Below are 23,790 nucleotides of genomic sequence, written 5' to 3'. Positions count from 1 at the left end.
CCGGGTAATTATAGGCAGGTGAGACTAACAGCAGTAGTGGGAAGTTATTGGAAGGTATTCTAAGGGAACAGATATCTGAGTATTTGATAGAGAAGGATTGATTAGGGATAGTCAGCATGGCTTTGTGCATGGTAGGTCATGTCTAACTAGTCTTGGAGCTTTTCAAGGATGTTACCAGGAAAGAAGGTGAAAGCAAGGCGGTGAATGTTGTCTACATGGACTTTAGCAAGGTACTTGACAATGTCACACTTTGCAGGTTGGTCAAGAAGGTTCAGTTGCTCAGTCTCCAAGATGAGGTAGTAAATTGTCAAAAACAAAGGAGCTGGTTGAGGACTACAGGAAGAATGGAGACAGGCTAACCCCTATTGACATCAATAGATCTGAGGTTGAGAGGGCGAACAGCTTCAAGTTCCTTAGCAGACACATCACCGAGGATCTCACATGGTCTGTACATACTGGCTGTGTGGTGAAAATGGCACAACAGCGCCTTTTTCACCTCAGACAGTTGAAGAGGTTTAGTAAGGGCCCCAAATCCTAACAACTTTCTACAGGGGCACAATTCTAACTGGCTGCATTACTGCCTGGTATAGGAACTGTACCTCCCTTAATCACAGGACTCTGCAGAGAGTGGTGCAGACAGCCCAGCGCATCTGTAGTTGTGAACTTCTCATGATTCAGGGCATTTACAAAGACAGGTGTGTAAAAAGGGCCCAAAGGATTAATTCAAGCAGATACAATTGTATTTCCGTTATAATCGACTGTCCTGTTGTACATACTATTTACTATAAATTACTACAAGCTATACATTTAGATAGATGTAACACAGATTTTTACTCATGTATATGAAGGATGTAAGTGATAAAGTCAATTCCAATTAAATTCAATTGGTTTAGACATTGGCCTTGTGGGAGAAGCCAGAGTGTGGTAGTCGATGGTTGCCCCCTCTATTTGAAGGCCTGTGACCAGTGGAGTGCTGCAGAGGCTTTTTCCACTGAGGTTGGGTGGGACTGCAACTGGAGCTCATGGGTTAAAGGTGAAAGGTGAAGCGGAACATGATGGGAAACTTCTTCACGTGAAGAGTGTCGAACAAGCTGCCAGCACAAAGGGTGCATGTGAATTCGATGTCAATGTTTAAGAGAAGTCTGTATTGGCATATGGACGGTAGGGGTAAGGCGGGCAATGATCCCAGTGCAGGTCGATAAGAGTAGGTAATTTACGAACTAGGTGGGCTGAAGGGCCAGTTCAGTGCTGTACTTTCTTTGACCATAAAGTGGGCTGCCCATCACCCAACAGCACACGTATTTGAAGCTAGCCTTATCACAGGTCAATTTACAATGACCAACAAACCTATCAACCAATATGATACTGGACTACCTGGGCACTCGGAGGAGACTCATGTGGTCCCAAGGACAGTGTACAAACATTCTGACAGGACATCAGAATTGAACTCCAAACTCTGATAAAATAAACATGAAGATAAATTTCCTAAACAAGGGAATTGTATTTATATGGTTTTCTTTATCCAAGTTTTTACTAGGAAGCAGATGTTACTGCTGCCTCTCTCCAGCCGTAAGTTTGGAGTAATCCAAAAAAAAAATCAGCGTGAATATTAATTGCAAATGCTTTAGTTGTCAAAGCTTTTCAATCATCTCCTACCAAATTCCCATCATTGTACTTAACCTACAAAGCCTATAAATCTTGAAAAAAATGCCATCAAGTTCGCATTCAAATTTAGAAATACTCAAGGAACTGGTAATGGTGTCAATTTTATTCAAAACTATTTTGATATGCCTTGAAGTTTAAAGATCCAGATTCAGCTCCAGAAAATAACAAGTTTTATTTATATTTACCATGGAAACTCAAGTAGGCCACCACCTAATTAAAACGTCTGCATACCATATTCCCCTCCACTAAAAGGGTACACTACAAACAATTTTTCAAAGTTTTTTTGTGGTACATTTTGGCCAACCTAGCATTAGCAATTTTTAAAAAAGACATCAAGATTAATGTGCTGTTCTATTTATAAATTTACAAGTCTTCACCAAAAATGCCTTTTCACCCATTTCCTGCTATAGATTTTAATTCAAAGTCAAGTTCACATTTGTAAGCTGCCCATGATGACTCTGGTTTCTGCAACTACACAAATTACTTTTCATTGGCTTCATCTGTAATCAGGTTCAGATAAACATCTTCTGTAGTTTTAAAAAGTCATTCACATTAAGTTTTGTTAAATTCTAGTCTTTGCAATGTTCTAAAAATGCTCAGTAATAGTATAAAAAAGACCTGATCCATGTCATGTGTACAAAAGGAAATGAAAATATCTAAAATACAAAATACAAAAATATTTTGAATTTCTAAATATTAAAAGTTTAACATAGGCAGTAATAAGTTTTTGAAGACGTGGTCTTGGAAGATGCTGATCACATTACTGCACAGCTTCTGTTAGCTGCTCTTGGATCTCCCTAAAACACAAAAAGAAATCAATGAACAATTTAGTTTTGGTGAACTATAAGAATTCAGAACAATTTGATTTTTTCCACTCCAGATGAAAATTAAGCAAATAATTTGCAATAATGGCAGGGAGACTGCATTTGGTATTATCTAATTAAACCAAGGGTATTTAAAAAGCTATCAGCACATTCTATCATTGGAGCAGCATTATTGCAATAGATATGATCCTGCTGAAACTCAAAAATGCAGTGGTATATAGCTGCTAATTCCATTTGGTTGGTGGGTGGTGGGAAAAGTGAACATCAGATGATTAAGAGCAGCATTGTAGTGGTCGTATGTGAAGGCCAGTTCATTAGGTATATTTGAAAACTGAGGGTAATAGGGTCTTGATTAGTAAAGATGTCAAAGGTGACATAGAGATGGCAGGAGAATAGGGTTGGGAAGGATAATAAATTAGCCAATGTGGACTGGTGCAGCAGGCTTGATGGGCCAAATAGCCGAATTCTGCGGTCTTAAGGATTACTCGAGGAACATGTGCAAGCACGTCACAGACCCAAACTTATATCAAATCATGGCAGAAAGGGGAAGATATAAATCCAGTTAATTAAATAATGAGGAACAGTAACCATGAAACTACCAAACTGTCAAAATCATTGGTTGACAAATAGCCTTTAAGGAAATTTTCCACCACAATTTGGTTTCACCTATGTGCAACTCCAGACTCAAAACTCTGGTTTGTCCTTCAGTGGCATAAAAATTCTGTGTACTTGGAGCTCTGACCTACACAGCTAATGGCTTGGTGGTGCTGGATTAAACAGGAATGGCCCAAACCCTGCTCAAACAGGTAGAGATGATGCTTTGAATAACCTATGTCATACAATGTCAATGATTGTGCTCTACAATTCACTCAGGAATTTACCAATATGATTTTCACTGCAACCCAGTACATGTGACAATAAACTAATTTCTAATGTAGAAACTAAGGGCACAGAATGTACTGTTGGGACATTTCAATACCCATCAAGCCTGGTTTAGTTAGTAGCACCAGCACTACCACAAGGAGGATACTGCAGTCAGACAGGATATGCTGCAGGTCACAGTGAACAGACACAAGTGATAAAATCATTTGACCCAGTCCTTCCCAAATCTATCTGGATATAGAGTTATTTATTGGATATACTGCACAACCTCACACTCAATGTCAACAAGAGGAGAAATTGATTTTGGAGAGTCCTCACAGTGGGCTCCGTGGTTGAAAGGATGAGCAGTTTCGACAAATGTACAGTGAAGAGCATTTGGACTGGATGCATCACAGCCCGGTATGGAGCTTCCAATGCCCAGGATCACAAGAGGCCACAGAGGGTGTAGACTCAACTAGATCCGTCATAGTATAACCCCCTGACCCCACCCACTGCACCCACCCCACCCAATGATAATCATTGGGGATCTTAACATGAAAGTAGATTGGGGAAAACCAGGCCAGTACTGGACCTCAAGAGAGAATTTGTAGAATGTCTAAGAGAGGCTTTTTAGAACAGCTTGTTGTTGAGCCCACTAGGGGATCGGCTGTGCTGGATTGGGTGTTGTGCAATGATCCAGAGGTGATAAGAGAGCTTAAGGTTAAGGAATTCTAAGGGAACAGTGATCACAATATGATTGCATTCACTTTGAAATTTGAGAAGGAGAAACTAAATTCCAATGTGTCGGTATTTCAGCGGAATAAAGGAAATTACAATGGCATGAGAGGGGAACTGGCCAAGGTTGACTGGAAAGGGACTCTAGCAGGAAGGACAGCAGAGCAGCAATGACTGGAGTTCCTGCAAAAAAATGAGGGAAGTACAAGCCAGATATATTCCAAATAAGAAGAAATTTTCGAATGGAAGAAGGACACTACTGTGGCTGACAAGTGAAGTCAGAGACAAAGTAAAAGCAAAAGAGAAGACATACAAGGAAGCCAAAGCTAGAGGGAAGAAAGGGGCCTGGGAAGCTTTCAAAAACTTGCAGAAGGAAACTAAGGTTATTAGGAAGGAAATATGTATTATGAAAGAAGCTGGCAACTAATATCAAAGAAGATACTAAAAGCTTTTATTTTTAAAGGAAGTATATAAAGGGTAAAAGAGTAGATATAGGACCAATAGAAAATGACGTTGGAAATATTGTAATGAGAAACTCAAAGGTGGCAGAGGAACTGAATGTGTATTTTGCACCAGTCTTCACAGTGGAAGACATCTGCAGTATACGGACATTCAAGAGTGTCAGGGAAATGAAGTATGTGCAATGAAAATTATGACTGAGAAGGTGCTCAGGAAGCTTCTGGACCTGATGGAATGCACCCTTGGGTTCTGAAGGAAGTAGCTGGAGAGAGACTGCAGAGGCATTAACAATGATTTTTCAAAAGTCGACAGATTCTAGCATTGTGCCTGATGACTGGAAAATTGCAAATGTTACTCCACTATTTAAGAAGGGTGGGAGGCAGCAGAAAGCGGAACTATAGACCTGTTAGGCTGACATCAGTGGTTGGGAAGTTGTTGGAATCGATTCTTAGGGAGGAGATTATGGACTACCTGGAGGCACATAACAAAACAGGCCAAGCCAGCGTGGTTTCCTGAAAGAAAAACCCTGCCTGACTAATCTACTGCAATTTTTTTTATTGAGGAAATTACAAGCAGGTAGGTAAAGGAGATGCAGTAGATGTGGCGTACTTGGATTTTCAGAAGGCCTTTGACAAGGTGCCACACGAGGCTGCTTAGCAAGACAAGAGCCCATGGAATTACAGGGAAGCTACTAGCATGGGTGGAGCATTGGCTGATTGGCAGAAAACAGAATGGGAATAAAGGGATTCTATTCTGGCGGACTGCCAGTTAACAGTGGAGTTCCACGGGGTCAGTGTTGGGACTGAGGCTTTTTACGATGCATGTCAATGATGTGGACTATGGGATTAATGGATTTATGGCTAAATTTGCTGATGATACAAAAATAGGTGAAGGAGCTAATAGTGTTGAGGGAACAGAGAGCCTGCAGAGAGACTTAGATATTTAAGGGAATGGGCAAAGTGGCAAATGAAATACAATGTTAGAAAGTGTATGATCATTCACTTTGGTGGAAGAAATAAACGGGCAGACTATTATTTAGATGGGGAGAGAATTCAAAATGCAGAGATATAAAGGGACTTGGGAGTCCTCAGTAGGATACCCTAAAGGTTAAACCTCCAGGTTGAGGAGTCATTTGTGAAAAAGGTGAATGTAATGTTGGCATTCATTTCTAGAGGTACAGAATATAACAGCAGGGACGGGATGTTGAAGCTCTATAAGGCACTCATGAGTCCACACTTGGAGAGTATTGTGCGCAGTTTTGGGCTCCTTATTTTAGAAAGGATATATTGAAGTTCCTGTGTGTCAAGATCTCTGAAGATCTAACCTGGTCCTAACATATCGAAGTAGTTACAAAGAAACCAAGACAGCGGCTATACCTCATTAGGAGTTCCAAGAAATTTGTCATGTCAACAAATATACTCAAAAACTTCTACAGATGAACTGTGGAGAGCATTCTGACAGGCTGCATCACTGTCTGGTATGGGGGGGGGGGGGGGGGAGGCTACTTCACAGGACCATATAACAATTACAGCAAGGAAACAGGCCATCTTGGCCCTTCTAGTCCATGCGAAACGCTTACTCTCACCGAAAGAAGCTACAAAGGGTTATAAATCTAATCAGCTCCAATTGGGTACTAGACTACAAAGTACCCAGGACATCTTCAGTGAGTGGTGTCTCAGAAAGGCAGCATCCACTATTAAGGACCCCCAGCACCCAGGGCATGCCCTTTTCTCAGTGTTACCATCAGCTAGGAGGTACAGACGCCTGAAGTCACACACTCAGCGATTCAGAAACAGCTTCTTCCCTTCTGCCATCCGATTCCTAAATAAGACATTGAACCCAATCTACTTTTTCTTAATATACAGTATCTCTTTTTTTTTTGCATGTTTTAATCTATTCAGTATATGTATACTGTAATTGATTTACTTATAGAAATATTCTGAATGTTAAAAGGCCTGAACTGATTAGATATGGCAAAGTTATTTCCCATGGTTGGAGAGTCTAGGACAAGAGGGCACGACTTCAGGATTAAAGGACATCCATTTAGAACTGAGATATGGAGAAATTACAGGGTGGTAGATCTGTGGAATTTGTTGCCACAAGCAGCTGTGGAGGCCAAGTCAATGGGTGTATTTAAGGCAGAGATAGATAGGTTCTTGATTAGCCAGGGCATTAAAGGGTACGGGGAGTAGGCAGGGGAGTGAAGATGACTAGAAGAGTTGGATCAGCCCATGATTGAATGGTGCAGCAGACTTGATGGGCTAAATGGCCTACTTCTGCTCTTGTATCTTGTGGCCTTTGAGGATATCTATAAAAGGCAGTGACTCAAGAGAGTTGCACCCATCATTAAAGACCCTCACCATCTGTGACATGTCCTCTTCACATTACTACCACCATAGACAAGGTACAGGAGCCTGGAGACACACACTCAAATCCAAGTTACCCACCCCCATTCCATGAGATTTCTAAATGACCCATGAACACAACCTCATTAGTTTTTATTTTAAAAGAACACTATTTCAGTAACTTAGTGATTTTTATCTTGCATAGTACTGCTGCCACAAATGAAATTTCAAAACATATGTCAATGATAATAAACTGGATTCTGATTCTTTATGAGCACTGATCTAACAAGACTTGCAAATGCACATGGGAATCATGAATCTTCTGAAAGTGTAGACATGCTCAAGAAAAACCACAGCTGTTTGAACATCAAGAAACATGCACGATACTTGTCATGTAGAGGGGGTAACAAGTGCAGATAATGTAGCACCAGAAGTTCTAAACTAAAATGATCTAAAGGTTGCTACTCCCTTAACAAAATATTTAATGCTGACCAGACAAGTGTCTTCTGGAACAGGATATCCTCATGCATATTCATCTCACAGAATGGGGAAAATGCTTCAAAATACAGAGCTGACAAAAAGTTAACTTACTCTTTTCCTTGGTAATAATGTCAAGATTGACAATACCAAAACCTTTCTTAAAATTTTCCATCTGGAGAAAGCAAGCACTAGATAAATATTCAAAGGCTAAAGCTCCATGATATACTTCATGTCATTTCTTTCCTCCCTTCGTCAACAGTATTGCCGATCACGAGAGCTTGCAATACCTCTAAACATTCGGTTAACTTCAAGGACTTGTCCAACAGGGAGAACATCTCCCAATATCACTCCATCATTACAACCTATGAATCAGGGTTCAGTCACCTAGACATTCGTTCCATTAATGTTGCAACCTGAAACTTGGCTGCATCAGCAAATGTAACCACAAGTATTCCTCCAAATTTCCATTGCAAGATTTCAATTGTAAGAGGAAAGCGTACTTGTTGATGGAAAAGGTCTTCATCTTTAATCTCAACTTCTTCCTCCTCCACCTCCTCTTCCTCTGGTGGAGTAGTGGTAAAGACTGTAGTTCTCTCAGCCACTTCCTTCAAAGAGAAAGTAGCAAAGTTCATTTCCAAGTATGACTTACAGTATCAAAAACCAGAGATTTATAGAGATACAGTGCAGCGTAGGCCCTTTGAGCCACTTCGCGCAGCAAACCCCCGACTTAATGATGGCCTAAAGACCAATGAACCCACTGACTGGTACATCTTTGAATCTTAGGAGGAAACCAGAGCACCTGGAGCAAACCCATGCAGTCACAGGGAGAACCTACAAACTCCTTAAAAGGCAACAGCAGGAACTGAACCCAGGTTGCCTGTACCGTAAAGCATGGTGTAAACCACATTCTACAAAGAAAAATCATGTTCTCTACCTTTTCAAAGATTGCTGTCAAATGACTGAAGCACCTTTATTTAATTGTACACACTACCCCATTTCAACACCATGAGACAATAACCTACATTAATATGAACATGACATTTCCCATTCCTTTTTGATTTTAAAAAATGAATGTGGTACAATTTTGCCAAATTTCTCACAGTAATCAAAAGAAACATTACCTCTCCCTGAGAATTCCTGAGGGTTACTTTCACGTCTGCCCCTGTGCCCCAAGCTTTTTGATTCTTCCAGATCAGATTGCTTGGTGGAGTAGATGCTACACCAGCATCAGCAGCCCAGATCTAAAATGATAAAATCATCGATAATAAAGCACAGGGCATAAAAAGGGTATTGGCAGTACAAAAACAAAAATCAATGTTGAAACTCTGACCATAAATATCAAACTCAAACCTAGTATTAGGCATTTCTACAGGGATGCAACAGAAAAGTAGATGTAATACAATGATCAAACTGTGATCTATGCAACAACACATCATCTAGATGGGGCTAGAACTACAAGGCAATGGCTAACAACAACTTATGAAGAGCACAAATTTCTTAATGAGGCTGAAGCGTGCTCCTACACGGGTCCATAAAATAAATAAGAGAAATTCTGCAGATGCTGGAAATCCAAAGCAACAAACACAAAGTTCTGGAGGAACTCAGGCCAGACATCATCTATGGAAATGAATAAACAGTCTACATTTCGGGCCAAGACCCTTCTTCAGGACTGGAAAGGAAGGGGTAGACGACAGAATAGACAAGTGGGGAGAGGAGGAGGAAAAGTAAAGGCAAAAAGATGCTGTCATGTGCGTAGGGAAAACAAGTGCCTGGAGAGAAAGGAATCTAATTGGGGAGCAGAGTGGACCACAGGAGCAAGGAAAGGAAATGGGATTGGGGGGAGGGGGGGGGAAGAGAGAGACCGGGGGAGGTGGATAGGCAGATGAGAAAAGAGGCCAGATTGGGGAATAGAAGAGGGGAGAGGGGGGAAAGGTGTTTTTTTTTTTAAAAAAAAGCAGAGGGAGACATCGATAATCATGCCATCAGGTTGGAGGTTACCCAGACTGAATGTAAGGTTTTGCTATTCTAACTCAGAGGGTGGCCTTATTACAGCACAAGTGGCAGCTGTGGACCGATATGTTGGAATGGGAGTCAGAATTAAAATGTTTGGCCACTGAGTTCCATCTTTGAATTTACTTCCATAAGATAAAGTTTAGTAACTGCTCAAAAACTTTTCTACATGGGTAAGAACACAATTAAAATGACAGTCACGATGGATTTAAATAAGGAATTCAGAAGAAATTGTTACTCAGTGGTGCAAGCATAAAATAATGAGATTAACCATAGGTTTGCACTTGAGAGAGGCTAGATAAGCATAAAAGATGATGGTGACTGAAGTGATGAATACCAGCAAAACTAGTTTTTTTTTAAAAAAGCCTAATTGCACTATATGCGACATGGGATTTTGGAAGGTGTTTCAATTAGTAAAAGGTGATACAGATCATTTAACAAGATATATTTTAAACTTCAAATACAACAACCATCAGTCAATAACCAGCAAACAACCATGCACTCAAACCTTCTAATTGGTTTGCAAAGAGTCATGACATTGTCCATTGCTACTTTGCAAGTTGTTTAACAATGAATGTCCTTTCTTACCAACCTATGCAAAAGAATGTCAACAGCTATTAATGTCACAAAACAATTCTACTATACGAGGATAAAGGTCCTGCAAGGGCTATGCAGTAAAACACATGAATTATGGACGGCCGGGGGGGGGGGGGGGGGGGACACAGACACACACACACAAAAAAAAATATTGAAAGAATTCAGCAGCTCAGGCAGCATCTAAGGAGAGGAATAAAGAGTTGACATTTCAGGCCAAGACCCTTCATCAGGAACCAACTAATGGGTATTAACCAGTTAAAATGTGATTCAAACTGTCTTGCCTCCACAATAGTTTAAATAATCCAATGCCCAATTTAAATGGAATCTGTATATCAACCCTAGTTGACAAAAGAGAAGTTTAAAGGGACCGTGCACGAAAAAAAGTGTCCTTTCAAATTATTATTATCTGGGAACTGCCACAGCTATCAGAAAACAATGGCTTCTTTTGTGACTGGTTATCCAGACTGTATACACACAGAGCACCTCTCTCCAAATGCAGCTTTAAAATCAAAACGAATAGTCTCTTTTACTCCAAAAGGAAAGCCTTCTACCATAAATCAGACATCTCAGAATTCACTGGTTATTGATTGTAATCAAGCTACTGATATTTAGCATCTCCACTAAAATATTTTTCCCATCGTCCTATTCCTTTACACTTCAGAGGTAAAACTCACTCTTTTTCACAGCACTTCAACAAGATTCTTATTGAACTTACAGTAGTGGTCTGTCCAGCCTTCAGCACATATTTAGTAGTAAACTTGTAAGAGGCAGTTGTATCATGAATCTTTCTGATCAGCTCCCAGCCACCCATATGTTGATCCTATTTTAAGAAAAAATATCAGTACATAAAAACATGCACCTAATAAACCCTTTAAGATCAACCTACCCCCACCCATCCACCTCCTACCTGTTCAGAATTGTTCTTAAGGCGTATGAATTTGCCATCTACATCCAGTTCCTCGATGACGATATTCCCAGTGGCAGAAGCATGATGGCAAATGCTAACACTACTGCTGGCCTCAGACTCTTCAACATCAACACGCTTTCTCTTTCCACGAGCTGTGCGGACACTGCGACTTGATGTGGCACGAGAAACGGTCACGCGCGAAGATGGACTTGGCGACAACTTCAATCTGAAAAGTAAAGTTTAGAAAGCACCTCAAAATGCTCCGACGATTTATGATACATTGTCACCACTGCCAACTGCAAAATTCTTCAAATGATTCAACACAATGAATGTACTAACTCAAATGTTAACCTGCTTTATTTTATCTAGAGATACAGCATGGTCACAGGCACTTCCAGACCAATGAGACCGCACTACCCAACTCTATCCATGGGACCAATTAACCGATGAGCTAGTACATCTTTGGAACGTGGGAGGAGACCCACAGTCATGAGGAGAACATACAAACTCCTTAGAGACAGCAGAGAAAATGAACCTGGGTTCGTGATGCCGTAAAAGCATTGTGCTAATTGCTACACTCCATGCTGCCCTAACTATTCCGAGATGAATTTATTCATGATCATGTGTGTACTCTAACAACAAAAGCACACAGTCCTGGTACTACGTAAAATGTATTCAGGCTTGACTTGAAACAAAACATGGTTAAGATTGATGTGGGGAATTTAGAAAGTTAAAACTTAAAAAGTAGGCTCTGTAGGGTTGTAATCTGAGGATTACTCCCTGTGAAATTTGCTAGTGAGTATATAAAAATGAGAAGATAGGACAGATATATGCATGGCTAAAGAATTACTGTAGGAGAGAAGGCTGAAGACCATAAGTTATAGCCTAACAGGAGGGGAACCACTATTCTTGCAAAGGGATGTGTTAGGGATTTAAATTAACGAGGCATGAGATAGTACCCAGAATCCATGTTATGGCAGCAAGGAAGATGAGGTGAGGGTGACTCCCCACGAGCCTCCACATCCAGCACATTCTTCATAACATCATCTTCAACAGGATCCTACCACCAAATTAATCTCCCCCCACCCCAACATTCTCGACTTTTCAGAGACTGCTCTCTAACTCCCTCACTGTATCCCATCCCACTGAACTCCCTCCTGGCACTTAACCCTGCAAGGAGGACAAAGACAACACCTGTCCCTTTAGTTCCTCCCTCATCTCTATTCAGGGCCACAAATGGTCCTTCCAGGTGAGGCAACACTTCACCTACAAATCTGTGTGGATTCCTCTACAATGGTGAAACCCAAAAGTGGGGCATCTTCACTCCACCGACAATAGGCAGGATTTCCCGTGACCACCCATTTTAATTCTACTTTTCAGTCCCACATGTCAGGCCATAACCTCCTCTACTGCCACTATAGGGTCACTCTCAAGTTGGAGGAGCAACACCTCAGAGTCCATCTGGGTAGCCTCCAACCTGGTGGCATGAACAGGTTCCCCCCCCCCCCCCCTCTTCCCCTTCTCCCTTTTTTCATTCCCCATTCTAGCTCGCTCTTACCTCTTCTCCTCACTTGCCTATCACCTGCCTCTGGTTACCTTCTCCTTCCCTTTCTCCAATGCCTACTCTCCTCTCCTATCAGATTCCTTCTTTTTCAGCCCTTTACCTTTTCCACTCATCACCTCCTAACTTCCCACCACCCCCCTCACCTGACTTCCTCTCACACCTCCAGCTTATGCTCCTTCCCCCTCTAGCCCCACCTTCATATTCTGGCTTCAATCCCCTTCCTTTCTAGTCCTGAAGGGTCTTGGCCCTAAACATCTGCTGTTTATTCCTCTCCATAGATGCTGCCTGACCTGCTGAGTTCCTCCAGCACTGTGTGCATGTACCCTGGACCTCCAGCTTCTGCAGAATCTCGGAATAAGGACAGAAAGGATATACAAAGAGACCTTGTAGTGCATGTTCATTGATCCCTGAAAATTGTGAAACAGGTGGATAGGTAATGAAAAACATACATGGATGCATGTCTTCACAGGCAGAGGCACTGAGAATAAGAATTGATACACCACTTTACAGTTAGTACATAACACTGGCTGAATCACATTGTTATATTTAGTTCTGATTGCCACACTAATGGGTGTGGTAGCAAGAGAAAGTTCAGAGAAGATTCACTAGGTATCGCCAGGAATGTAGGTTGGGTTACAAGAACTGATTGGGTGAGATTATTCTCACTTGAAGCCAGGAAGCTGAGGAATAACCAGAGGCAGCAGGGAAGGCAGATAAAATTACAATATTTAAAAGGCATCAGACAAATACATTGATAGAAATAGGAATAGAAGTTCACAAGCGTAATGCAAGCAAACTGATCAGTGTACCTAGCCATCATAATCAGTGTGGACAAGATGGGCTGTAATGGTCTGTTTCTTTGCTGTACACTTCTACAATTCAGTGTGACAGAGAGCAAGACTGTAAACCAAATAATACAAATCACTGAATAGTAACGTGCCTTGGGGACTGGCGACTATATCAGTATGCATCTACTTTCAAAACAATTCAAATCTGGAAAGATTAAAATGAAAATAGTTGTGGATGGAAATATATTCTAGTAGTTGATTCACATAATACTTTCAACCTCATGCTGAAACTACATAGGTGATTCCTCAATTTTAAGAGGAATTGAAAATCTGAACTAAAGCGAAAATGCCAATGGTAGATTAAGTTTAATGACTCATTATGCAAGGAATGCTAATTTACCCCGAAAAAGACACTCAAAAAACAAGAGGAAACAGATACCATTCCCAAAAAAGGGTAGCTTAGGAAAATACAGTGAACAGGATAGCTATATGCAATCTCAGCAAGCTTGAATAACAGGGTCATAGAGAAGTACAGCACAGAAACAGGTCCTTCAGTCCATCTGGTCTGTGCCGAGGAATTACCCAATTGTCTCCATTCACTCTGGTTACATCAGTACTCATTATACACAGTCACAAAGTAAAGAATAGAGAATATAAAAAGGCACGTAGGAAGAAGGGCATGTTCAGAAGTATGCACACGTGAGCAAGTTCCCTTATGGTGCAACATCAAATGATAAGCATCCCATTAACAGCAGAAATCATAAAAGCTCCTGGAAAATTCTACCTGCCCATCCTGTTCAGATGGGAACCTCAAGCATCTTAACCAACACCTTGACATGATACTTTGCTTGCAGAAGCTTTCTGAAAATTAAAGATTCCAAACAGGAGAGGGACATCAAATCATAGGAAGCCGATCAAGGGTATTTAGATGCCACTTTCCCCATTTTATTGTAGGAAGTAAGTAATAGGAGGCATTTCATAAAAATCCAATGGATACCTATCAGAGATTGTGCTTTTTCCTGCAAAATACCACTTAAAGCATGGGACTTAAACCGTAGTAAATAAAGTGTGCAATAAATAAATGGAAATTTGCACTGGGTAGATGGCAAAAAGTAAAAATATGGCTTCCCAAGTCACTTTTGAGAGATTACATTTGAAAAATATTAAACATGTTACACATTTAAGATGAAACCAAAGGTTACCTTTCTTCTTCACCCTCCAAGAGTTTCCTGTATGCACTAATTTCCATATCCAAAGCTAACTTGACATCCAAAAGATCTTCATATTCGTTTAGCTGTTGTTGCATCTGTGCTCTGATTTCAGCCATTTCTTTCTCCTTTTCTAGCAAGAGCCTTCGATTTCCATCTTTTTCTTTTTCCAGAGATTCTTCCAATTCCTGGACTCGTTCTTGCCACATTTTTGCCTAGATGGTGGTGGGGGAGGGGGGAAAGGGAAGGAAATGTGGTTAACATTGTTGTTTAACATTACTGATAAAGGATTCAGAAGCTTGAACGCACATGCTACCAGACTAGAGGACTATTGTTATCAGGTTCTTGAACAGACCTCTTGCAAGCTCGCAAGGCCTGATCTGCCACTCTACGTGGCATGGCCCTTGCACTAGTTTACCTACACTGCACACTTCCTCTGTAGCTGCTACACTATATTCTACATTGTTTTCTTTTATTACCCCAGTGTACTTGGTACAATCTGCCTGGATGGCAAAAAAAAATGGCATCTCAGCACACGTGGCAATAATAATCCAATAACAACACATTGACTTACATTTTTTTGCAAGCTTGATAACTGAGTGCTGAGGTTCTCTATTCGCATGTAATTTTCCTTTAGCTCCTCTTCAGTTGCCTTGGCCGACTTGGTGTTTATCTCCAATGCAAGCTTTGAATTTTCAAGCTGTTAAAAAGAATGTCAAAATTTCAGTACTTGAAAGAAAAACTGCTTCGAGTTTCGGACAATGTTGTCAATTTATCCCAAGATTGACTGCCATGATTATATAGATAAACAAGTAAGGCTAAAAAGTATTTTAAATATGCTGATAATCTGAAGAAAGAACATCCAATTACTAACGAGGTCGGGCTAAAGATCTCCACTATTGAAACAATAGATTCCTCACACAAATTTTAGCATTACTATTTATATCAAAAAATAAGAGTGGATTTTCAGTAAAAAAAAAGGATGGCTCTTGAAGTAGATCTTCATGCAGTTAATAAAATGTGAGCATTCCAAAGTCAAAATATGCACTACATCTGGTCACCATATAATTATACTAAAGTTCAGCGACACAAGAAAAGCAATACTACTGAACTACTTCATCATTACTTCTCCATTTCTGGTGCAATTGCCCATCTGCTACAGCGAGGATATATTTTGTGCTAGTTGATTACAAAAAGATGCCACTAACATAGCAAAAGGACCCAATATTCTTCTATACCTTTCTTATTCACATGCAAATATCTTTTACACTTTTAATTGTACCTGCCTCTCCCATTTACTCTGGCAGCTCTTTCCATATACTCACTTCACTGTATGAAAAAAATCCCTCCAGCTCTCCTTTAAATGCTTCACCTTTCATCTCATTCCTCACACCCTAAACCTATGCCCTGGGAAAAAAGACTCAACTGTGACTTTCATGATTTAAGCTGCTGTAAGGTTCCCCTCAGCATCCTTCTATCCAGGGAAAACAAGTCCTAGGATATATATAGTTTCTCCCAATATCTCAAGCGTGCAGGCCAATAAAACACTTGTGATTTTTTTCCACTGCACTTTCTCCATCTTAAATCATATCCAAAAGATGTTAAATCTGAGAAAAGTTTTCTGTATTGTACATTACTCTCCCACCCATAGTAACACACACAAAATACTGGAGATCAGCAGGTCAGGCAGCATCTATGGAGAAGAATGAAGAGTTGACATTTTGTGCCGAGGCCCTTCAACAGGACTATCCTATCTAAAACTTGCTGCAAATGAGAGTTTTTATTACCTTATTCTGGAAATTTTTCTCCAGTTCTTCTTTATAGACTTTCACCTGTTGATCATGTTGTTCTCTTAATTCTTGTAGAGCTTGGGCCAGTTTATGCTCATAGTCCACCAAGCGCCCTGTATCCACTTCAACCAGACGGGTCTCGTGTCTCTTTTTAGTTTCTTTGATTTCCTGGATTTTTTATTTTGAGTGGGTGGGTGGGGTGGGGAGAAGAATTCACCAGAAGCATACAAATTATTAAGGCAAAAGAAAACTGAAATTCACATCTCAATCAAGCTTGAATTTTATTAAATAAACCTTCAACTTACAGTAATTTAGAATACAATGGAATACAAAATGAGTTGTTCAAATAGCTTTGAGCAATGAGGAGGAAGCCCGGACTTGCTTCGATGAGATTTACATTACAAATTACAACAGTGAAGTCCAGGAAATTTGATTTTAATTTCAGAAAAGTATAAGAAGATTCACAAGAAAAGCCTACACATTGCTTCATCTCAGTTTTTGCCAAGCTATACACCCGTAGCTACTTGAGATCAAATCTGAGCAAATTACCACACGTTGCTTCACTGAGCCAACTTTCCTACCTCAGCTACTACATCCCCAATTCTCCCTAGCCAAATGAGCATTGCTCAACTTTCTTTTCCAATGGCAGAAATATAATCTATCCATTAAAAAAATCATTATTAAGTTTCCATTGTTCTAATTCTGGCCCTCCACCACTCTTCCTACTTCACCCAACGCCACCTTTCATTGCACGAGTATGAGACAGAGGGAGTACATTTCCACCAGTAGCTTGCAAGTCCCTACCAACTAGAAACTTAACAGGCAAGATGCAGAGTACCCTTTGTACGTAGATGCATATCCTGTATCCCAAGATATTCTGCAACAACTTGCCAACTGCTTCTCAACCTCTATAAAGAATAAGGAGGAAAACATTAATTTAGGAAGTCTCCAAATCACATAACATACTATCTTGGAGATAGGCTGTCATTCCTCCATAACTGATGCAAACAGATCCTAGAACTGCCAGGATCCAGATATGCAGCTTGGAAAGGATCCTGCATGCATTAGAGGTCCCGTGCAGCTATTGCTCATCCTACTTGGTGGCAGAGGTTATGAGTCAGAGTAGTTCACAGTAAATTTATTATCAAAGTACAGTGAAACCCCGTTATAATGCAATCATTTGGGTCCATAAAATGTCATTGCGAAAAAAGCAGGTTTGCACTAAATCAGGGTTCAAGAAAATCAGCGTTCAAACTGACCCAATGTTGGCCTAACATCCTAAAACACACCTATTTTCACCTTATTTGACCCGTTTTTTTTTTTAAACGTTTACCTTTCTGGCAAGTAAATTACCTTTGAATTAAAGAATTACGCAAATAAATCGTTGTTACTGTAGAAATTAAAACAAATTAATTTTTAGTAATGCTAACACAAGGAAATCTGCAGAGGCTGGAAATTCAAGCAACACACACAAAATGCTGGAGGAACACAGCAGGCCAGGCAGCAGCTACAGGGAGAAGTACAGTCGACGTTTCAGGCCGAGATCCTTTCAGTAAGGCTTTTTAATACAGCAGGGTGAGTGAGATTTGCCAATCATGAGCGGTTTTAACTTGTGTTCCAATCTTGTTTACAGAAAACATCACACAATCTTTGCGTTGTCTGAACCCCTCACGTCGGTGGGCATAATCTTTGGTAGCCAGTGTACGGTCTGGGATCATCTTGTAGCAGGCCCGTTTCGTCACAATTGTACACTTATTCTTCCACGCAGCCACCTTCTTCTAAGAGTTTTTTGTTCAGCTGGGTATTTGCTGGTGGCAGCACTGTCGGCTGAGCAAATTTCCCGACAAAAACACTTGAGAAATCCCGTGACAGCGTTTAAACCGGTCTAGCCATCCATTGCTAGCTTTGAACTGTGAGGTTTCTCCGTTGATCTGCTTGACAAACTTTCAGCTTGAGGTTTGAGAATAGGACCGGAAATTGGAAAGCCTTCTGAGTGAGTTTGAAAGAACCACTGGACAGGGAGTCATCGAAGCTGACATCTTTGGCTGTCTTCAGGCGTTTGGCTTTTAGTCCTGCTTCTTCTTCAACTTTGCAAAGCAATGTGCGTAACGTTTCTTCGTGAGACTTCCGGCCACAAGGTGTTGATTCCAGTATCCCGAGGTCTTGTGCAACTTGAGTTTGACTTTAGTCTTGATCGCATCAAGTGCACGAAGCTTATCTTTCGCAGAAAAAGATTTTCTTTTCCTAGAAGTTTGTTCTATTTTCAGCAAAAAAAAAGGTCCAATGACTCGCACAAAATGCTGGTGGAACACAGCAGGCCAGGCAGCATCTGGTCGAGACCCTTCATCAGGACTAATGGAAAAAAAGATGGTAAGAGATTTGAGAGTGGGAGGGGGAGGGAGAGACCCGAAATAATAGGAGACGACAGGAGGGGGAGGGGTGAAGCCAAGAGCTGGGAAGTTGATTGGCAAAAGGGATACAAGGCTGGAGAAGGGGGAGTATGGATTGACATGGACATGGATGGACAGGACATTAATGAGGCCATCAATTACATTTTCTATCACTAACCAACTGGCAGGCAATTACCTGCATTAGAATTTTCCTCCTGAATGAGACAACTGGCAATTTTCCACATTGTTAGTTGAAATTGTACTGCAAGAGGTAGGCTGGAGACACAACCTGTTCTGGAATACACACTGTCAATAGTACACCTAGGATGTTATTTGGCTTATTACGTGGCTGAAATTGATCTTATGAACAGGTGCAACTCAGAAGGAAACAGCTGATCATGGTTGTGAATGCTTCAGCCTTACCTTTAGTACTCAAGTTAGGCCACACCATTATTGAGGATGGGAGTACTCTTGGAACCACCTCCTCTCATTAGCCGTTCAACTCTTCATTGATATTCACACTATTAATATATTAACAATATTCCTGTCAGATGCCTGTCTTGGCCCAAAACAGATGCAATCACAAGTAAATGACAGTGGTGTGCTGTCCTTAGGAGATTAATGAGGTTCAGCTTATTAAACTCTATCAAACTTTGCAGATGTATATTGAAAATGTCCTGACTGGTTGCATCATGGGCTGTAAGGCAATTTAAATGCACAGGAACTAGTGACCTTTGCCCTAGTATCTCCAAGTGGCACTGCCTCAAGAAGGTAATATCTATCAAACATCCAATAAAAATCCCCACCATCCGAGCCACGACATCTTTTCTGAAGGTGGGCAAGAGGTACAGAAGTCTGAAGTCACACATCACCTAGTTCAAGAACAGCTATTTCCTTTCAACCTTTCAGTTCTTGAACCTACTGACAAAACCCTATTCATTGCAGAATAGACTATGAACATTTTGCCTACTTTGAACTAAAATGCATATTTTGTTCAAATTATTTTCTTGTAAAAACTGTGTAGTGTGTATGTTTTCTTATGAATGCTGCTTAGCTGATGCCATCAGCCTATGATACTGCTACAAGTAAGATTTTAATTGCACCTGTGCATGCATGTACTTTTGTATATGACAATAAACTTGAATTTGACTTGCATGTAGGACTGCAGAGCTGTCATCTGATTTGACCATTGATTGAAAATACTGTGTTCTGCCTATTGTACAGTGCTTTCTTTTATCCCTCTCAATTAAATTTCTTTGATTTCAAATATGGCAAAATCTCCTTACCTCCTCATACACATTTTTTCTGAACTCAAGTTCTTCTGTGAGGCTTTGACAACGGTTTTCAAGGTCCACTCGCAAGAGTGTTTCATCTTCAAGCTGTTTCCTCACAGCAGCTAAAGAGACTTCCAGCTGCAGGGAAGATTTTAATTTAATCATTTTTTTTTAAATCCTTCTACAAAAAGATTGCAAAATTACTAGTGTTCATTTCAGCACATTTTCTCAAATTCCCTTCAAAATAAGAGACCATTCAGAAAAGCAATTCCATAAATGCAATCCCAACCTTGTATACATTTCCCTTTTCTTTCTTAAATGCTCATTAAGTGATTCATCTGCCACATACAAGTCATTTACATTAGTCTAACAGTTAGCATGTCTTTGCAATGTGGGAGGAAATCAGGACACACAGAAAACCCCTGTAGTCAGAAGTGGAACCCACGATGCCTACATTAGTGGTCACCAACCAGCTGATCGCGATCCACCGGTCGATCTTTGATACTTTCCCAGTAGATCCCGAAAAAAAATGAAAAATAAATACACAAATACATTATGCCTGATAAACTTTTTGATGCAAATATGTAGTAACTTCTACTTTGAAAAAGGACCACTCGGTAACTTCATGCCCAAAAGGAACTACTTTATCTAGGACGGTAAGACGATATTCCCATAACAGAAGTTTTCACTAATGTGAAACCCCGCAACCCCGGAAACAATCTCTCTTTACAAACAGTTTTCTGTAGCGGGAGTATTGCTATATTACCATGATCCTAATTGGTATTAAATTATCTTTATAATACTCACATTACAACCCTTCTCCCACTTTAAATTCCAATATTCCCCAAATGTACAAGAAATGGGAAACGAAAATAGTGGTGTCATTAGCTTGCGTACCCCTGAAACTTGTATTAGTGTCTCAGTAACAGTTTACCAATACCAGGAAAGTTGAGGAGCTGAAATTGGGGTTGAACGCCCAGCAAACATGCTGCACAGAGGACGTGGATTGACAATGTTAAAGGACTTGTCACTCTGTGAATATTTTTTCACGACAGTTTGTTGAATCCCTGGATGTAATGCAGACAGCTCAGCTTGTTGTATTTGTCAGACTGGCTTTCCAGGATTTTACAACAAAGGAGGACTTGCTCACTCTTTTGCACTTAAAGGAGAGAACAAGAGGTGAGGATACTTACAATGAGTTTTTAAAAAAATGTCCGTGAAAATAACATCCCCATTTATAAACTGGTGGCAATTATTACTGATGGGGCCCCAGCAATTTGCAGTGTGCAAGTTGGTTTTTATAACACTGTGCCGTAATGACCCTGATTTTCCTGACTTCCTGGATTATCACTGTGAGATTCATCAGCAGGCCTCGGCTGGGAAGGTCGTGGACTTTTCTCATGTAATGGCACTGGTGGTCAAACTGATAAACTTGATTCAAGCAAAAGCACTTCAGCACCACTTGTTCAAGGCGTTATCGGATGAGCTCGATGTCTCTATGGCCTGTTTAATATGCTAGTTACAGTATATTCTTGGTTAAATTAATTTGAAAGTTTGACAAAAGCATTTTATGTAATTAAAATACAATTAGCCCAAATCAAGGGCCTCAAGTTGGAAGCACAATCTGAGCTGTTTTTTCTCTAAACAATTTAGTAGGTCGATCTTGCCTTTCACTAAGGCAGAGATAGGGCATCTTGGGCTTAAAAAGGTTGGTGACCACTAGTCTACATAAAAAGTACTGAAAGTCAGGATTGAAACTAGGTCCCTCAGGATGCTAAACAAAAATACTACCTACTGCTGCCAATGTATTTTAGAATAGAGTTCATTATGAAAGTAATATAATGTTTTGTTAAAATATCACAGGTGACTTGAGAGAGACAAAAATTGGGCAAAAGGTTAGTTATGGATTACTTCAGCCAAGAACCTGCACAGGCAAATTACATAAACTTAAGGCAGTAAACATTTGAGGCACTCACTGTTTGGCAGATCATTTTAAGTGCTTCAAAACAGAATTTTTCTACTCACTGATTATTCCTTACTGACCAAGTTCTAATAAAATGGTAGTGGTCACTGATCATTTAAGCACAGGCTTGAAATGCATTAAAATAATCGAATGGGGGAATAAAGGGTAGCTTAAGCCTCCTTGACCAATAAAATAAACACAGATTTTCTGCTGCTTTAAAATTAATTTGAAAAAAGATTATCACAAGCCCATAAACAAGAAAAGCTAGGACCTTCCTATCCAGTACTTCATTCCAAGACAAAGGGTGTGAAATTAAGAATGCAGCTTTAAAAAAAACACCATGGAAATGGAGAAAAAGATATGTGGCCACCGTCCAAACTAAACTTTAACTAAATGGAGTGGAATCCAAAATATTTCTCATACCAGTGATTTTTTTTTCTTGAGTTGTAATGTTACCTTTGAAAGACGTGCTTGCAAATCCTCAACTTCTTCCTCAAGCGCCTCTTTTCCACTCAGTGCTGTAGAGAGGCTAGCTTCCTTGGCATGAAGTGCACTTTCAAGATCTTTGACATGAACCTGCGCTGCATGTAGATCAGATTCTTTTTTGGCAAAGCTGTTGCGAGACCAGAGGGGAGAGTAAAAAAAAATCATCCCAAAAATCAAAAGCTAGAACTAGTGCTTAGTTCATGTCTTAGCAAATGTACACCAACACACAGCCTTATCAGGATATAAAGCTTACTTAACATCGAACAAGTTAACTCTTAAATTAAACATCCATTTGTAAGTTGTGTCGAAGTAACTGTCATCAATAATAAAACAACTAAAATAACTGGGCCCAGAACGCACACATTCTTACAGCTGAAGCTTTCTTTTATTTTACTTGTGCGCAAGGAGAACAGCATGGGCCCTCGTTACCCACACCATTCTGAAGTCAGAACAGAAAACAGCTACTTTTTTCTAATATATACAGAACTGGCTCATCAGTTACAGGTACTGATTATTGTAAATTGTATATATTTCAATTCTTACTCACAAGAGCTATTACCATTCACAATAGCGGTGTTGAAGTCAATCAAAATGTCAAGCAGACAGCTGATGACACTACAAAGTCATCAGCTGAGACTCAGCTTTAAGTACACACAGTCTATCTGGTCTGTAGTGAGCAAAGAGGTCTCCAGCAGTCTCATTTCAAAAAGTCTTACTTGACTACAACTGCCCCAAGCTATCTCTATTTTGGAAACTTGCACCTGTGGAAGTTGCAAAAGGCAAAATGTTGTATTTAGCACTGACAGAATAAAAAAAATGCAATATGGTTTCATTAAATGTTAAAACGTCAGCATAAACTGCTTGCTATTTATGTGGAAAATTAATCAATTCCAATTCACATTTTTTATCATCTTTCATTTGCTGTCTAACTACAACATAGTAAATATTTCAGATTCTATCAGAAAAGTAAAAATAACTTAAAATTCTTGCCAATACTGTCATTTGTTAACATTAATTTCACCCAATCATACTGGTAGTACCCTGCTTTCTTGCCGTATAATACATCAGCAGTGGTGACGGTTGGTAAACCCCATTGAAGCTGATGGAAATGAAGGATATGAAGGCTAATGAAGTAAAAGACGAAGACTAGGCAAATTAGCCGTTTTGTCTGGGCAAGTGACAGAGATAACCCAGGTGAAAGATGGTGGCAAAAGGGAATACTATTGGCAAGTGGTGCTTGAGAGCAAAGAGCAGAACCAATGTAGTAGAGTTAGAGAGGGGTGCCAAGAATATTTTTAGAACATGAACTGCTCCAGACAGACAAAAAGATAAGCATAGCTAGGACCTCTGATCTGTGTAAAAAGTGGGATAAAATTAAAAGAGAAGCTGTTAATGATAAGAATGTGGTTTTCTAGTCTAATTAAGTGTTAGTGGCACATCACTG

General features: G+C 40.1%; 1 protein-coding gene across 4 annotated transcripts in view; it reads right to left on the bottom strand.

Moving 5' to 3' along the window:
* Positions 1–1,818: 1,818 nt before the first annotated feature.
* lmnb1 (lamin B1) overlaps positions 1,819–23,790 on the bottom strand; it is a 68,857-nt gene continuing 46,885 nt past the window's right edge. For all 4 annotated transcript variants that reach the window (XM_059969690.1, XM_059969689.1, XM_059969691.1 and 1 more), the window contains 10 exons: positions 22,317–22,473; positions 19,910–20,035; positions 16,231–16,401; positions 15,018–15,143; positions 14,438–14,658; positions 10,884–11,109; positions 10,692–10,796; positions 8,491–8,610; positions 7,870–7,974; positions 1,819–2,462 (listed from right to left, as the gene is read on the bottom strand). In XM_059969690.1, coding sequence (XP_059825673.1) covers positions 2,421–2,462; positions 7,870–7,974; positions 8,491–8,610; positions 10,692–10,796; positions 10,884–11,109; positions 14,438–14,658; positions 15,018–15,143; positions 16,231–16,401; positions 19,910–20,035; positions 22,317–22,473 — 1,399 coding nt within the window. In that variant the 3' untranslated portion in view covers positions 1,819–2,420. The remainder of the gene's footprint in view (positions 2,463–7,869; positions 7,975–8,490; positions 8,611–10,691; positions 10,797–10,883; positions 11,110–14,437; positions 14,659–15,017; positions 15,144–16,230; positions 16,402–19,909; positions 20,036–22,316; positions 22,474–23,790) is intronic.

This window comes from Hypanus sabinus, chromosome 5 (genome assembly GCF_030144855.1).
Source record: "Hypanus sabinus isolate sHypSab1 chromosome 5, sHypSab1.hap1, whole genome shotgun sequence".
Taxonomy (NCBI): Eukaryota; Metazoa; Chordata; class Chondrichthyes; order Myliobatiformes; family Dasyatidae; genus Hypanus; species Hypanus sabinus.
This window is presented reverse-complemented; position numbering and strand designations above follow the sequence as displayed.